The sequence below is a fragment of the Carassius gibelio genome, chromosome B6 (assembly GCF_023724105.1).
Source record: "Carassius gibelio isolate Cgi1373 ecotype wild population from Czech Republic chromosome B6, carGib1.2-hapl.c, whole genome shotgun sequence".
Lineage (NCBI taxonomy): Eukaryota > Metazoa > Chordata > Actinopteri > Cypriniformes > Cyprinidae > Carassius > Carassius gibelio.
Window position 1 is genome coordinate 16,718,750 of NC_068401.1, and position 17,621 is coordinate 16,736,370.

At 36.8% G+C, this 17,621-nt stretch overlaps 1 protein-coding gene across 1 annotated transcript; it reads left to right on the forward strand.

The window, feature by feature from the left end:
- Positions 1-8,080: 8,080 nt before the first annotated feature.
- Positions 8,081-17,437, forward strand: LOC127959964 (gelsolin). Its single transcript, XM_052559469.1, has 17 exons — positions 8,081-8,254; positions 9,629-9,814; positions 9,945-10,099; positions 10,905-11,066; positions 11,164-11,313; positions 12,292-12,381; positions 12,472-12,604; positions 12,676-12,764; positions 12,851-13,066; positions 13,668-13,801; positions 13,893-13,983; positions 15,191-15,361; positions 15,458-15,632; positions 15,745-15,860; positions 15,944-16,021; positions 16,537-16,597; positions 16,740-17,437. Exons 2-17 carry the CDS (start codon positions 9,634-9,636, stop codon positions 16,898-16,900), a joined length of 2,163 nt encoding a protein of 720 aa, XP_052415429.1. The 5' UTR covers positions 8,081-8,254; positions 9,629-9,633; the 3' UTR covers positions 16,901-17,437.
- The last annotated feature ends 184 nt before the right edge of the window (positions 17,438-17,621 follow it).

Sequence of the window (17,621 nt, forward strand, 5' to 3'; positions counted from 1 at the left end):
TGTATATTCTATTGCCCTTCACCAACCCAACACCTAACCCTAACCCTCACAGGAAACTTTGTAAATTTTTACTTTCTCAAATAAAAAACTCATTCTGCATGATTTATAAGCGTTTTGAAAAATGGGGACATGGGTTATGTCCTCATAAGTCACCCTCTCCATGTAATACCTGTGTCATACCCATGTCATTATACAGAGTTGTGTCCTGATATGTCACGAAAACAAGAGCACACACACACACACACACACACACACATTATAAAGGCTATATTTCATGGTTTTGTGCCAATTGTTGACAAATGATCATTATGAATGAAGAATGACTGTTCAGAGTCATTGATCTGTATGCTCTGGTCTTAGTGTCTGATCTGGAGCAGAAGGTCCAGCGCAGCAAGCGAGACCGTCGTAACTCCCTCCACCGCACACAGCTGCTGGAGAGTCAGATGAAGACGGTCCGCGGTGAGCTCGTGGGCACGCTTGACCACCTGCAGGAGCTGCGCAACATTTTGCGACGCTCGCAGCAGAACGCAGAAGAGCGGGAAGCAGCCATGCAGAAACTGGCCGCAGGGCTGAGGTGAGAGCCACCTGTCTGCCCGCAGTTCATGGCTTCCCACATCCATTCATCTCATCATAAAGACTTTAAAGCATTGTTCACCTGAAATATATTTGATTGCACAATGATGTCATTTTTCAAACTGGCTCATATGCAAGCAAATGCTTTTGTAATATCTATGTTAAATGATTCTAGGCATGTCTTTAACCTCCAAAGATAGAAGCAGTTCTCCCATTTTGGTTGATGAGAGTCTCTGGTAGCATCCTGTTTTTATTTCCTGTTGTTAGCGGAGTGCAGCCTTAAACCATCATTTTCAATTATAAATAGACTGTAGACTTCCATTGAATGCCTTGTTAACTTGTAAAATAAATTCACACCCTGTCACATCTGACATTTTATTGTGCCAATTTATGTATGATGGCGTCAGGCAAGTGTTTATTTTGTTTTCTGTCTTCATATGATTTGTTTTGTTTTGTAAGACCACATACTATGCAATAACTTGTTATCTGTGAGTTGTTTGGTATCTCCAAGGTCCAGCATCTCATGATATGTATGCTTTATTCCGTTATATTCATAGTTCCATCTGCTTTTATTATTTAATTTAATCTAACGTTTATTACTTTGAACTTTTACATGATGATTACAACATGAATATTAATCACCCATCCACTACTGCAGGTGAACTTTGAAGAATGTGTGTGTCTGGGCACTCTGTGGCTTTGTTCATTAAAATATCGATATGTCCTCCAGGTTGTACTTTATGAAAAGAAAACAGAAACATTATATCCATTTCAGTTGTGGATTTTCTCCCCATATCCTAAAGATCACTTTTTCAGGTTGCTTTCGGGAGCTTTAGTATAAGATTCAATTCTAAATCTGCTCTTCAGATCCTCCGCTTTGAGTGAAGTTCTCTCATACTTTGTGTCCTCATGCCACCCTTGCTAGGTATAACACCACTGATCTGTCCTTACTTCGCCTTATGCTGATACACCTTACATGCACTATTTTACCCCTATTAAATATGTTTAAAGTCTATTATACCTATGAAGTTGCAAGTCATTGCATCAGACATGTGTGGCAAAGGTACAAAATCTGTCACTGGGGCAGTACTCTTTTAAAAAGGTACTAGTATGTATTAATTATGTATTAATATATTCCTATAATGTACTATTATGTTTCTTTTAGGGGTAAAAGGGTAAAAAAAAGTGTCCCTTTTAAAAAATACCATACTAGTGAAAGCTTTTCTATCTTTTTTTCTGAATGTGTAAAGAGGGTGACCTCGTGTGGGCCAACATATTGAGACAGAACACCTTTGTTTGTGGACTAAATTAATCTTGACTGTGAAAAGAAGCAGGCTGACTTTGAAAAGCGCATTTCTACAATGGTGTTGATAACTGAGAACTGTTGCTTTTGCATACATCCACACCACAAGGTGTCAGTATACATCAAAGCAGATTCCCACAGTGCTCAGAGTAATATAAACAAAAATTTATTTTAAGCCATGATTGCTTTACTACACAGTTCAATATGACCCAAAAAATACTTCCTATAATGTACATACTGAAAAATACATTTACAGAGGTCCGCACATGACATGCAGAAGACTGAAATAAATATTGGGGACACATTTTGAATTTGTTGCCAAAACTTATTCATTTGTGGCCACATTTGCTTAATTAATTCCCTTGTTTCAGTTAAATATTGGCCATGTCGTAGATGTTATTTAAAATCGGGGAATTAATTCTTAATATGTTACATGTCATGTATTTATGGTAGAATATTACACTGTATTTAAAAATCAGTTTCCAATGAAAATATCTGAACATTCTCAAAATATATCATCTTAAACTTGGACTTGTTTTCAGAGAATACATCTTTGTGTTTTAAATACATTGAAAACATTTTCATGTTTAAGACAAGAATTAAATTAAATGATTTTAAGTTCTCAACAAGACTCAACAGTTATGATTTATTTATTTAGTCTTTTAATTGTTGATAATTGGCATATGATTTGTGCTCAGATGGGCTCAATCTGTCAAGGTCATTTACAGGGCAGTGAGAAAACTGGGCTGGTGAATCCAAACTACTACAATTTTCTGGGCTACATAAATCTTGAATGAATCTTTAGTACAGAACAAATTGCATTATGCCTATTTCAGGTTTCTTCCCTCTGGCAGGTTATTATGAATCTTAGAATATCAACTTATCTGTTGGCTGATAAGCATCAGTAGTACAGAACTCTATCCGCATGGCCTGTGAGTGAATTTCATCAAATATATTCTTAATGTGTGCTAAAATCCTAGGTGCTTTAGTCAAACCAAACTCTCTAAATACATAATAAAACCTCTCAGGTCTCTTCTCAGAGAATGGAAAGTTACAGTACTGTGATACCTGAATGGGCATAGTAACTTGGATGATTCTCAGATAACAGTTTTACAAAGGTAAACATAAACATTTGTTTATTTATTCATTGATTCATATTTTCCATGTGAGAATGGCTCTTTACTTCAGTCCAATCCTTGAGAAGCAGGGCCTTGCTATTGTTCTCATTGCATGTATTGATGTTGGCCAGCAGGGCGGCAGTGTTCACTTTGGCTTTTCCATTGAAGTCGAGACAGTTTTTCATCAGTTATCATACCCATCTTATAGTTTCTAAGAATGGTTTGGATTCTTGCACTTAAAACTTAACTGACTCAATATTCTCACTCTTGTCTATAAATGTGTTAATATTTTAGAATTTGCTTATCAATAAAAGCTTTTGATCTAATGTTTAATTTTTTTTTAGATTTTGTTCTGTTCCATTTTCAAGTCTAACTTTATGCATTTTACCCAACTTCAAAAAAACAAAAACAAAAAAAAAACATGGGTTTAACCTATATATATATATATATATATATATATATATATATATATATATATATATATATTTTTTTTTTTTTTTTTTTTTTTAAATGCTACACTATTAACGTTCTACTTAAAATGTTGCATGGTCATCATAGTAATAATAATGTTAAGCCTACTTGTTTTTCATGTGGCCTTGCCATGTGGATTAAGATCAGGATTTGAATGTATTGCAGAAGAGGAAAAAAATGCGTAAATGACCTTGTCTTTTGGCTTTAAGAGAATGAGATTAAACATTGAGAGGAGGACCTGCAAACAAAGGAATGAGAAATGCAAAAAAATATATATATATATATATTGTAGAATGCTTAGAGTCACCTCACTCATTCCAAACCTCCATGTACTGTCAGCAGCACCAGACACCACATTCATGCTGATACATGTTGATAATCACACTGGAAACATGCAAGATATTTACTCATTGTAAAAGACTGCGTTTTCAGTGGAGGAGAGCACTAAACTATATCTGATATATAACATCACAGCACAGATTTATGAGATGTTTTCCTGTATCTAATGTGAATCTAAAGGTCTCATACATCCACTTTAAAGACCTTAGGCCTGTTAAATGTCATTGCAAAAAAATGTCTAAGAATAGTTTGATCAGAGTAACATAATCATTTGTTAGCAAATGCCACTTAGTTTATTTTTTGGATGTGATGTGATGATGTTATACATAAGTGTTGAAATGCTCTTTGGGGCCAGTATATGATATGTTTGTTGTATGACTTTGTAATTTCTTCTACTTATAATCAGGACACAGAATGACTGCCATGTGGTCATTTCTAAATGCCCAAGACAACTCTAAATTTTAGACCCAAAGCATTTTGGTTGTGAGCCTTCATTTGATCACAATCAGGGTATTGGGGCATGGTTTCTTCAAATTAGACACTCAACTGTTCCATAGCAGTCCAAGAAAAGAGATTTCGTGCTCTCCTAGGAGCACAGGACTTGTGTCTTTCAGTTCGAAACAAAACACACAATCTGTCATATGAGCATCCTTTTACCACTAGCCCGTTTGATAACTGTTTACATTAAGTTAGTATGATTTACTTTGTTGTAAACAGACTGCAATGCATTGTAATATTATTCACAGATGTTTTAAAGAGCAAGTACAGTACAATCCTGTTTTATTTGACAGGATACCTAAAAAAACTAAATCGGACATTATGCGTTCGCACATGTCTAAATGGCGCACATGTCGTGTGAGTGAGACGTGGCATAGTAATATCTCCTGCCATGATGTCTGGTGGCATTAGTATGGCTGTACCGTAAGATCCCAGAAATCAGCAACAGGAAATGAAAGTTCTGGAGCATCTGCTGGCCATTCCACACACGTGTTGCTCCCAAATCTCTTTGAGATCAACGTCCACAGGGAACTTTTTTACAGGTTAGCCATTAGAGGTTCTGTTGGACTGATATAAGGAAGGGCTTTTTTGAGGTCAAACCTTCTTTCACATGAAATGGATAACATAACTATTAAATCCATCAGTACAGTGGCAGTATGGGATGTTTAATTTATTTAATTTACATTTTTTTCTGTAATATTGTGAGGGTTGGGAAGGGGGGCCAGAGTAAATTTCCACTGGCACGGGAAACAAATCTAGAGCTGCAGAGAGAGTGAAGGTTCTCTTCGGGGATTCACATCCAATCCTTCCAAAAGCTTTAATGAAATGGGACAATAAGTCAGTTCACAGGCCAGTTTGTGATTTAATAATCTGAGATTGGTACATCGACCAAGATTTTAACTGATTTTGAAACAGCGTCCATCAGACTTTGTTTGGAATTTTTGGATAAGCCTATAGTGCTGGATTTATCCACATTCCTGGTGGCACACTCTGCTCACACTCCTCCGGTCTGAAGACAATAGCGTTCTATCCCTGTCTTTCATTGCATGTGAGCACTAAAGCACAGTTTTATATTTGTGAATATGCGCGTGAAAGAGGTTTGTTTAAGTTTCGACAACTGAAGTGTGTTACTGACCACTTCAGAAGGTGTGTGTGTGTCGATGTCTGCGAGAGCATGTATACACATGTGTGCAGGTATGGGGACTGTGTATTAAGGACGTGTGTTTAAAAGACAGACAATAGCAGAAAATGCTGAGGTTGCGATGAGGGGTTCAGGGATTCTGCAGCCCTCCACCAGACATGAGAGGCTCCACACAGGTGCACTCAATCCTCTGCCGTGTGAAAAAGTTTGTTTTCTGCATAGCATTACACTTTTCAATTATAAAATGAAAATTATAATGTATTACATATTACTAAATACACATTTTCAACATTCACATTTAACATTCAGACATTATTGCTGTCAAGTCTGCTATTCACTGCAACATAATGTACAAAAGAGTGCAATAGGCCTTCCTTCCTTTTATATATGCAGCAACAGCTCTGTGTTTACACCCTCTGCTGTAGTCATTGGAAACATTTGTTTGTGCCTGTGGTTAGAGATTTATCATGGCAGTACCAGTCTCAAGATACCCTTGTTATAGCTTCCTTAAACAGGAAGTTACAACGATATGTAAAAAAAAAAACGGTCTCGATACACATTCATTACTTTAGAGAAGTGGTTTCGTTTAGTAGTTCTGTATACTCAAGCTAGGCAGCAGTGTGTTTCAACCAGCAGTTTTTACACAAATAAGGACAGTCGCTCAGTTGTGGTGCCATTTCCACCACAACCAACAGCTCACGTGTCATCAATGCCTTTTTTAGAGTTTGTGTGTTCGGTGAGAACATGCTTGAGATGTAATATATTAGAAATGTTATGCATGAAGAAAATATATGCAAAACTTGAAAAAAAAAGGGTATATTTAGGGAACACAAAATGCATAAGTACTGTAAGCCATAAAAAAACTCTAAAATAAGTCTAAAACAATTACATGAATATTTAACCCAATAATGAAAATGTAACATTTGAATCACCCTCAGGCTGTAGATTAGTTTGTTTCATCATTGAAACAGATCTGCAGAAATTTTACATCATTTGCACTGGATCCTGTGCAGTGAATGGGTGCCGTCGGAATGAGTCTAACCAGCTTTCTTTTCTTTTTTTTTTTTACCAGTAAATGGTGCTTGATCTGTGCATATTTCTCTTCTGATTCAAGCGAGACTGCTTTTTCACTGGAAAAAGTTATGTTTCGGATAGATGACTCATGTTAGCCAGAAGCAACAGTTTGAAGTCAACAGTTACAACTCTTAATGATGGATTTGTTTAATACAAGCATGCAGCTTTCTGCTTTACAAGATCTTAATTGATGTATTCGTGCCGATTACTTTGGATTATTGTGATGCTTCTGTAATATGTGTTGTTTGCTCAGAATGGCAATAATTGCAGAAGTGTCCTTTGACAAATTGCATAAACCAGTGCTCCAAATGTGCCCATAGATTTAGTCAAAAATCTGTTTCATGCATAACAAGTGAGCACAAGTTAATGCAATGGAAAACAGCCATAGACAGTTGAGGAAACACCACCACAAGGCTAAGTTTAGCACGTATAACCTATGACTCTGACTCACACACTCCACTCTATCTCACACCACTCCTCCCCGCTGTTATTCTCTCATTTCACAGTCCTCATGTTTTAAATCTGAGCAAATCTTTAGGCAGGTTGATTTCTTTACCCTTCACTTTATGGAAATCCTGCTTATAGCTTTATAACCCTATTCAAATAAAGCAGTGTGCTCAGGGCATTACATGATGGATCTGATGAGAATATTAAATAGAAAGCTTGGACCTTCCTAAGGCTGGTGTCTTGATGGAATATTTCAGATCCTCCAGAATATTACAGCAAATCTTAGAGTCTTGTGTTGTCAAAGGTTTCTGCCAGCTGCTGTGAGGCAGATTCTCAGGTCTGCAGGTGTAGCAGAGCTCAGCGAAAGCCTTGAAATTGTAATGACATTGGAGAACATGAGGGCTGGATGGAGCAGTATAGGAAAACGCAAGACCAGGGAAGGACAGCACAAGTAGTCGGAGAATGTTATGGAGGGAATGACTGACATGGGGAAAAGTGAATTGTTAGCTGTACTGTGAATCTGATGTGCATGAAGCACAAACAAACAGAAATGAGTTTAATAACACGATAGTAATAACACCGGCATTATATTAACAGCATTTGATATGCAATGCACAATGAACAAAAAGTTCAAAGTATTTAATGTGTGGAACATTTGATCACATTTACTTTGTCATGTATATGAATACACATGCACTTTATGAGGATGCTGAAATACACTGAATATTAAAAACTTTTTGAAAGCTGGCATGTTCTGCGGTGTGCATCGAACAGTAGCCTATTTAAAAAAATAATTTAGTATATTCTTTTATATTTAGTTTTACAGAATTATAATTGCTTATGTTATAAAAAATTATTAATTAAATTATAAAAACAAGCTAATAAATTAAACTAAGTGAAAGACAAGCCATAGCTTTAAAAAAAATAAATAAATATGCTGCAACCATAATATAGTTTTTGTAACGCATTTCCTTATTGTGGTGTATGTTGCATACTGTTCTGTGTCTATACAAGAATAAAGAATAAAGAGGTGTATGCTGGTTTATGGTGTGATTTTGGTTTGTGGGAGTGGACTACGTTGCATAATGTGGTTTAGAGGCCTCAGGGAGAAGAGAAACAGAGAAATTAATTGGCTGAAGACAAGCATCTGCCTCTCCCCTGAAAACACGGCAAAGCATTTAAAGTCTGCTCGCATCTGTTAAAACCTGTGAAACTGAGTCTGGACTAAACCAGCAGCAGCTTCTCAAACCAGATCTGTCTTCATCGCCTTCTGTGCATTTCTTTGACCAGGTAAGAAAACTGAATCCATTTACTTTTTGTCTCATACTTCATTGTACAGAATAAACTGTTATTATATCTCTGGGTTATCACTTTATATATGTTACTTTCTGGCGACTTTCTCTCTGGGATGCTTGAGGTAAGTTAGCGGATTTTTATTTCTTTGTTTGCATTTAATAGACTATGACGTAAAGTGAAGAACAGGAAATAACAGTTTTCATTATAACAAATGTCATTTTACATATATAGGCGTGGAGTGTAGCTGCACGCAGACCGCTTTTTTTCTATTACAAACTCTTTATATATAGTTTACAAACATTTATATTATTTTTTGTGCTTTGCAGGCATTTGTGATCATGCGCACTTTTAAAGCCTAACAGGAAAAAAGCGTTAAAATGATCGGAGAAATCTGAAAATGATCTGAGAAAAAGAAAAAAAGGACGCCGAATGTGCATATTGGGTTTTATTGGTTCTTTTTCAATAGAAGATATAAAAAGTTCGTATTTAATAGATTTGTTTCTTTAAAATCCCGGTTAGAAGTTAGAAGTTCGTATGTGGGTGTGTCCATTCAGACACTGACGTGAAGCTCTTACAGGAATTACCACAGCTATCCAAAATTTGCATCAAAACATTTAGGCATATCAGGTTTATCTAATTTAATTCTAAATGGCTAAAAATGTGCTATTAGTTTATATTAACACTTTGAACTTTGAACTTTGAATTTGCCTAAAAGGCAAGTTAATTTTGACTTATTTGTTTAGAAAGAAAAGACAGGGAGATACATAGATAAATCTAGCTATGTATTGTGTGGAAAGTAGTTGTCTGGCTGATCAAAATTGGTTAATGTTCCTGTTATCATTTATAGTTTTAGGCTAAAGTAAATCGCACTCTCAGGTATTTCTTTCTAATACTATGAATCTGTAAATGGCAGATCTCATGTACATGCAAAGAGTGTTCTTTGCGTAAAACTTTTTCATGGTAAACTCAGAAGAATGGGCACGCATGTCTGCCCACAGCTGTAGTCATACAGCATGACTCAATTGTTGACACCTTCTTCAACAGCCAAGCAGCCCTTTTTCTCCATATGACTTGAAAATGCAATTAAAACGCTCACTGATGCAGCTACAGTAAAAGAAACAGTCAGAATGAATGCATCTGATGCTTCCTGCATTAGGCAGCTATCAATGCTCATTTTTTACCATCCACACCTGCATCCACACATTTTCAATATAGGTCTTTGGTCTTTGTTGTTTTTAATGTTTCTGCTATTGTAGTGTCTTTATAAGATCCGTTCTGAACCTGTTTTATCGCCCTCCCACCTTCAGACCACTAGGTCTTCGAATTGTATGGATTTTCATGTGACCCCAGTATTTTTGTATTTTCCAGGAATCATGGTTTTCCATAAGGAGTTCCAGAATGCAGGCAAGGAGCCTGGTCTGCAGATTTGGAGGATAGAGAAGATGGATCTGAAACCTGTTCCCAAACAACTGCTTGGAAACTTCTTCACTGGTGATGCCTATGTTGTCCTTTACACCACTCCTGCTCCATCCTACAATGTCCACATGTGGTTGGGTGAGTGGAAATAACCAAATTTACAATAAAGTGCCCTTTTTTACTTGTTGGATATGTAGGCTAATACAAAACACACCTTGACACTGTTTATATTGAGTATATGCATTATTCTGGGTCTGTTTATCTGCAGGCAATGAGTGCTCCCAGGATGAAGGTGGAGCTGCTGCCATCTTTACAATGCAGCTGGATGATCATCTGGGTGGAGCACCAGTCCAGTACCGTGAGGTTCAGAACAATGAGTCCGTTACCTTCCTTGGCTACTTTAAAACTGGGATTAAGTACAAGGTAATTACGCCTACAGAGAGCTGAATAAATGTATTATTTATTTCTAAATCTGACAAACCCATTGTCACATTTGGTAACATGCTTTATTTTACATTTAGTGATCCATATAACTCCACCCTTTTAAATATTGGAGATGTATTATTGTGTTTTGTGTCAAAAATATGCTGTCAGAAGAATAAGATTTAATCTGCGCTAGCATCACTACACATTACATTTCAGTCATTTCTATAATTAAAGCCTCTTTGACTGGAGTAATTAAAGATTTTGGGTAAAACATCAAAATTGGAATCTAAGAACCTGTAAAAGTTTAAGAATCTGTCATTGACATCCCATATTGATAGACCACAAATCTAAAAAATAAAATGTTGATTTGTCAACATCTATGTAGATGGTATACAGCCCTGGTTGTAGGGAATGAGAGTTATTATTTCTCAAAGAATAAATGTGAAAAATGTGAGTCATGGAAAAAAACACATTCCAATCACTAGTGGAAAGTTCAGGAAAAATATTTCCTTTGCAAATCTATGGTATATTGTGGCAGGTTTAGTCTGTGATGATTTGAATAATTTAAAAACAAGAATAAATCCAGCAGAACATATCACAGTGTATTGCCGTTATGGATATTTATTTCTCAGTTCCCTTTCATGTATGTGCATTATCCTTCGCAGTTTAAGTGCATTTTACTTTTTGGTATAATCCCATGTGCAATGATTTTTGTGTATCATGAGAAAATCATATTTGTTTTTATTGTAACTCGAGAGCCATGAGACATTTTGGTGTATTTTGTTCTTTTCCCTATAAACAGCAAGGTGGTGTGGCCTCTGGATTCCAGCACGTGGTGACTAATGACATGAATGTGAAGCGTCTGCTTCACATTAAGGGACGACGTGCCATCCGTGCCACAGAGGTGAATATGTCTTGGGCCAGCTTCAATCGCGGAGACTGCTTCATCATTGATCTCGGCAAGGTCAGAAACACATGGGGTGAAGGAATGAATGAAACTGCAGTCCCTTTGAGAAGTCCAAAATTCACAACCTCACAAATCATATTGTGATTTTTCTTAGGACATCTACCAATGGTGTGGGAGTGACTGCAACCGATTTGAGCGGTTGAAAGCCTCTGAGGTGGCTATTGGCATTCGTGATAATGAGAGAAATGGGCGTGCTAGTCTGCACATGGTTGAGGATGGTGCTGAGCCAGAGGCTGTCATTGCTGTAAGTCTCCTGCTGTCAATTTCCTTATACGAAACAAATAAAACTACATTATGGTGCAAGTTTAAACATGGTAAAATATGGACACATTTTTCTAAATTTACATTTTTGCATTTGGCAAACCCTTTTATACAAAGCTTGCATAGCATTCAAGTTACACTTTTTATCAGTTCATGAATTCCCTGGGAATTGATCTCATGACCTTGGTGTGATAAGTGGAATGTTATACTGTTCGATCTACAGAAATGTAGCTCAAAGCAGGTTCCTGATCTTATTGTAAACAATTTATCCATGCATGCTTTTTTTTCTACCTTTTATTTTTTATTATAAATGTCATAAATCAACAACCAATTTTTTTTTTCTTTTTATGGATGATCTAAGTTCAGTCCTTTGCTTCATTACTTCAACAACATCTGTAGCTACCAATGGGTTTAGTATTAGCTTCTGCTGTTAGATGCTGTAACCATCATCTTATTCCAAAAAGCAGAAGTGAGCTGAAATGAATGGGAACGCTAACGGATTGCTTTCTCCAGATATTGTAGATCATCTTTGTAGCTACAGAAATATAATCCAGTAATTCGAGCAAGAAATCAACACACATAGAATCAGACATACTATAAATTCTGACAAAATGAATCAGTAAACATTTACATGGTAGATACATTAATCCCAAGCAATTTAGAGTGTATTCAGAACCATGTATTATCTGGGAACTGAACACCTGGCCTTAGCGTTGCTAGCACAATGCTAGTGTTTAAGATTCAGAAACACTTAAATTAAGATGGAATCTGTTTGTCACAGTAAATAGTAAATATTTAATACATCTATAGTTGCAATTAGCAAAGAAAGAATCCCAGTCCACCTGGTTTTGGTTTGAATTCTTGGTTGAGGTTCTGCATAATATAATTTTTTTGTGTCCTGGGTTGACCGCTGCCATGGAGAAAACTGACGGAAACTCTTATTGTGTTTGTTTATTTTTAGGCTCTTGGGTGCAAGCCCAACATCCCAGCAGGAAGTCCTGACAATGAGACGACTGACAGAGCCAATCAGAAAAAGGGCACACTCTACGTGGTACATTTATGTGTTACGCACACACTACGAGCACTATATTACCCTAATTCTTATGTTAATGTATGCATTCATTTGTTTTGTATGGGTTAGGTGTCTGATGCTACAGGCTCTATGAAGACATCTCTGGTGGCCCAGAGCAGCCCTTTTAAACAGGAAATGCTCACTCCCACCGAATGCTACATCCTGGACAATGGAGTGGACAGCAAGATCTTTCTTTGGAAAGGTATGGTCAAATTTTATTTTGGTGTACTTACATTACACATATTGATAATTGTCTCCGTTTTAACAACTCAGGACCAAATGCAAACACTGAAGAACGTAAGGCAGCCATGAAGGTAGCTGAGCAGTTTATCAAAGACAAGAACTACCCCAGAAACACACAGGTATCGGACTTAGATCCAGCATGTTAATGAAAGTAAGTCAAGTGAAAGCCAAATTCTAACCAGTCTATCTAACTTTTTGTGAGCAGATCCAGGTTATGCCAGCCGGAGGCGAGACCACACTGTTCAAGCAGTTCTTCAGTAACTGGAAGGATAAGGATCAAAGCACAGGTCCAGGCCAGGCCTACAGCATTGGCCGCATTGCCAAAGTTTCACAGGTTCCCTTTGATGCATCCAGTCTGCACTCCAACAAAACTATGGCTGCCCAGCATGGCATGGTGGATGACGGCTCTGGCAAGGTCCAGGTAAATATTTAGCTAATAGCACCAATCATCATAGAGACATTCAGTCTGGAGTCCTAAAACCAACAAGAGAATTAGTGTATTTAAGGCATGGGCTGCCTCAGGAACTGGTGATGGGTTTTTAGAATAGCTTTTTTGTGACACTATACACAAATTTTGCAAAATCTTGCATGCAAAAAGTTCCACTGTCCTTTGTCAGTGGTGAAGCAATGCATAAAGCAAAACTCACATAGAAGTCACTTTCAAACTGATCAGCTTTCTGTTGGTCAACAGCAAATTCTAACGACCAACTTGAAGCTGTAATGGAATCTGTGTATGGAAATCATTAACAGAACCATGGGAAATGCAAACTGTAACTTTGGTTAACATTACTTAAAGCTTTCAAGTTATTTGTTCTGTTCTGATAATCAGATTCTTGCTATTTGCTAACTGCTAGGTCAAGTTGCTACATAAAGATGCATCGGACAGCTGTTCTAGTCCTTGTGTAGCAAGTTTTTAGCCTAAGTTGCTAATGCTAACACATCATTTATTATGGTAAAAAGTAACTCATAAATGAAGCTTTATTCTAAAGACTCATTCAAACTCATGACTCTGACCTCGACAGATATGGCGTGTAGAGGGTGGCGATAAAGTTCCTGTGGACGCTTCCAGCTATGGGCAGTTCTATGGAGGAGACTGTTACCTGATCCTCTACACCTATCGCCAGGGAAGCAGAGAGCAACATATTATCTACACCTGGTATGTGCTCATTAACCACCCGATTAGCCAATATTTAACCAATCAAGTCAATATTTAATGACCTTCTTATATTTATTGATTTTTATTTCAGGCAAGGACTTAAGTGTACACAAGATGAGCTGGCTGCCTCAGCTTTTCTAACAGTCAAGCTGGATGATTCCATGGGAGGTTCGCCTGTCCAGGTATTACCAAACACAAGCCTATTTCTGGTCTGGTCAAATTCCATGCTTAAATGAAATTAAACTAATTGTGTAATTGTTGATTCATTGTAATTTTTTTATTTACACTGTCTCTAAGCCATGTTGATTATAATGAGGTTTTCTAGTTTGGTAATAAAGGGACCGGAGCTAGCAAATTAAAAAATAATTCCACAATAGTCTGATGCTTTTCACTTTGGTTTTAAAACATATTTGTTTCTAGTACAGTACACATTATATAGAACACAAAATATCAGTACCATAATGTACCATATTGGTTATCAATTGATATTAGACAGTCTTTATTGATACCTATTAGATATGTACACTTCCCTTTAATAGTTTGTGGAATTAAAGATATTTTAATGATTTTGAAAGAAGTCTATTATGCTCACCAAGGCTACATTTATTTGATCAAAATATAATAAAAACAGTAATATTGAGATATACATTATCACAATTTAAAATAGTTGTTTTTCTTTTAATGTCATAGAAATTTCGGTAGCACTTTATTTTACAGTCCTGTTCCTCATGTACATACTATGTACTTATTATAGTAATTACAATAACTATGTAATAACTAGGTACTAACCCTGAACCTACCCCTAAACCTAACCCTACCCCCATGTAGTTACCTTGTATTACCAGAACTTTCTTAGATAAATACACTGTAAGTACACTATAAGTACATGTTAGTACACGTACTGTAAAATAAAGTGCAACCGAAATTTCAGCTTTCTAACATGCTGATGCGCATACTTTTTTTCTTTTTTTTTTCTTTGATGAACAGAAAGTTGAAAAGAATGGCATTCATTTGAATTTAAAATCTTTTGTAAAAATAAAATATCTTTTATAAAATTCTTTACAGCCACTTTTGGCTCAATTTAATGCATCCTTGCTAAATATTTTTCTTAAAAAACCTCACAGACCTCAAACTATAAACAGTAGTCTATATTGCCAAAACTATTTATATTTAGTATTGTATGATGATTTTGCCATCATCTTACACTTAAAGTAATATAATTTTTTACATAAAACTAATAATATAATCTACAATCAATTCGTGCTTTTCTTTTTATTTACTCCTGTTGTCATGTCTTGTTGTCATGAGAAGAGATGCAGAGAAGAGCTCAGGTTGTAGAAAATAAAAAGCTCAACAGGATTTAGAATTCACTATTATGTCGCTCTGCAGGTACGTGTCACTCAAGGCCAGGAACCGGCCCATTTGATGAGCCTGTTCAAGGGGAAACCCATGATCATCCACATGGGTGGGACTTCACGTAAAGGTGGTCAAAGTCAGACTGGCAATACACGCCTTTTCCATATCCGCCAGAGCTCCACCCGTGCAACACGCGCTGTGGAGGTCAGTGAGGACGGCACGCACATACATGGACACAAAGAGCAATGGCCATCTGGCAATAACCTTCCTCTCTGACTCTCTCTCTCTTTCCTCACCCAGGTGGAACCCACTGCATCCAAACTGAATACTAACGATGTGTTTGTGCTGAAGTGTCCTGGTGGCCTGTTTCTGTGGAAAGGAGTGGCCGCTTCAGAGGAAGAAATGGCTGCTGCTAAATACGTCTGCAGCTTCCTTGGAGGCAGTGCCACAGAAATTTCAGAGGGCAGAGAGCCGGGTGGGTGTCTGCCTTTTTGTAAATGTATAGATTAAAAATGCATTCCTAAGCTAATCACGTTTCCTGTTCTTTTGAACTGATTGGTGCTTATCTGTATCCTTCCTTTGCTCAGCTGGGTTTTGGTCAGCTTTGGGTGGAAAGAAGGACTATCAAACCTCTAAAAGTCTGCAGAAGACTGTTAAACCTCCACGTCTCTTTGGCTGCTCCAACAAGACTGGACGTCTAATTGTGAGTTCATGTAAATGGAATTTGCAACTTTCTTTGTTAAATGAATGCATACAATTTACTGTACCTCTCCTATTTGGTTTCAGGCTGACGAAGTGCCTGGAGATTTCACTCAGTCTGATTTGGCCACTGATGATGTCATGCTGCTGGACACCTGGGACCAGGTTAGCATTTGAAGTATTGATAATGACTTAAAGTCAGCATGAAATCATGTTTGCAACACATTTATCTTCTGTAATCGGATGAACTTCTGAGAGAAACAGAATTTTCAAGCAGAAAATGCAGAATGAGAATAGATTTGATCCATAATTATTTGAATGGTCCTTGAAAACTGGGTGATATATATCAGAATGGAGCACAGAATAAAGTTCAGTTATAAACCTTAGACAAGGTAGAATCTGTATTAATTATTTTTTATATGAGACTGTGAGGGATAGAAGTACTGTATATTCAATGGATTGTATTTATGTTTAACAAAATACCAATTGTTGATGTGCTGTAAAAAAGCTGTCAATAGAAAACTGATAAATCAGTTTTGAAAGTCGTGAAAATTATGTTATCTGTGTCCATTCATTACAGCCTTATTATCATTCCTGTCCAAAATTAAATACATAAATATAACCTGACTTGGGTCTAAAGTTAATCTTTAAATGTTTCATTCAATTTCTTCTTCCTTTAGGTCTTTGTTTGGATTGGTAATGATGCCAACGAGGTGGAGAGGAATGGAGCTGATAAAATAGGTAAGTTAAGATGCTGAAGCACTAATGTTAACACTTACATTAATAAAGTTAAGGGAGAATTATGATGGAGAATTAAATGTTATTTAACATTGTCATTGAATGTAATTCCTGATTATTAATGTTAGTGTTTCTTTACCGTTAGCCAAAGATTATGTGGATTCTGACCCCTCTGGTCGCCGTGGCACCCCGCTCATCACTGTAAAGCAAGGCTTTGAGCCCCCAACTTTCACTGGCTGGTTCCAGGCTTGGGACGCAAAGATGTGGGACACAGACCCACTGGATCGCATCCGTGGTCGTTTCTAAAAGCACGCGCATTCAGACACGCAAACCTTTATATACTTCGCATAGCTTCCAGAATACTCACCTATTGTGTTTCATGCATTGATGGTCTGTAAAGGATGCAGATGGGAACACAGTAAGCAATAATGCTGCATGTTAAGCCACTATGTACTGTATTTTGCGACTATTAATGACTTTTTTGCCTTGTTGATTCCTATGCATTGACTTGCCATTTTATACAATTAAACTCTTTTATATGCTTCTGTATTCCAGTGATGTTTTCGACTGCATGGTCATTATGAATTTTTAAAATGAAAATTACAAGAAATGGAAATGGAAAATGTTTTTTTTTTTTTTTTGAGCAAGTCAATAACATTTGTCTGTATTTGACAACTTGGTGCCATTTGGATTGTTAAAAATTGTACACGTGCATGGTTAATCCCTCGCAAATTTGCAGATTAAAACATCTGAGAGAATATATTGTAGTTGCTGAAAAAGATTTTAATGTATCTCTACCATTATTCTGAATCCCAGTATATAATAAATCACCTTTTCAAAATAGTGCTGAGTTGTGTGTTTGCTGATGTGGGACTGACTGACTCCAAACTTCTGAAAAACAATATGCATATTATGTTGTGTTCTATCAGATATTTCTTTTAGACCACACTGGTGTAAAGAGCAATAGTAATGTTGCGTGTTTTCCACCATATGTTTAGACCATAGTGACACATGGGTCATTCTGCTG

Coding starts and splice junctions, on each gene's coding strand:
- LOC127959964 (XM_052559469.1), top strand. CDS start 9,634: ATGGTTTTCCATAAGGAGTTCCAGAATGCAGGCAAGGAGCCTGGTCTG. Junction 9,815..9,944: donor CAATGTCCACATGTGGTTGG/GTGAGTGGAAAT, acceptor GTTTATCTGCAG/GCAATGAGTGCTCCCAGGAT. Junction 11,314..12,291: donor AGCCAGAGGCTGTCATTGCT/GTAAGTCTCCTG, acceptor GTTTATTTTTAG/GCTCTTGGGTGCAAGCCCAA.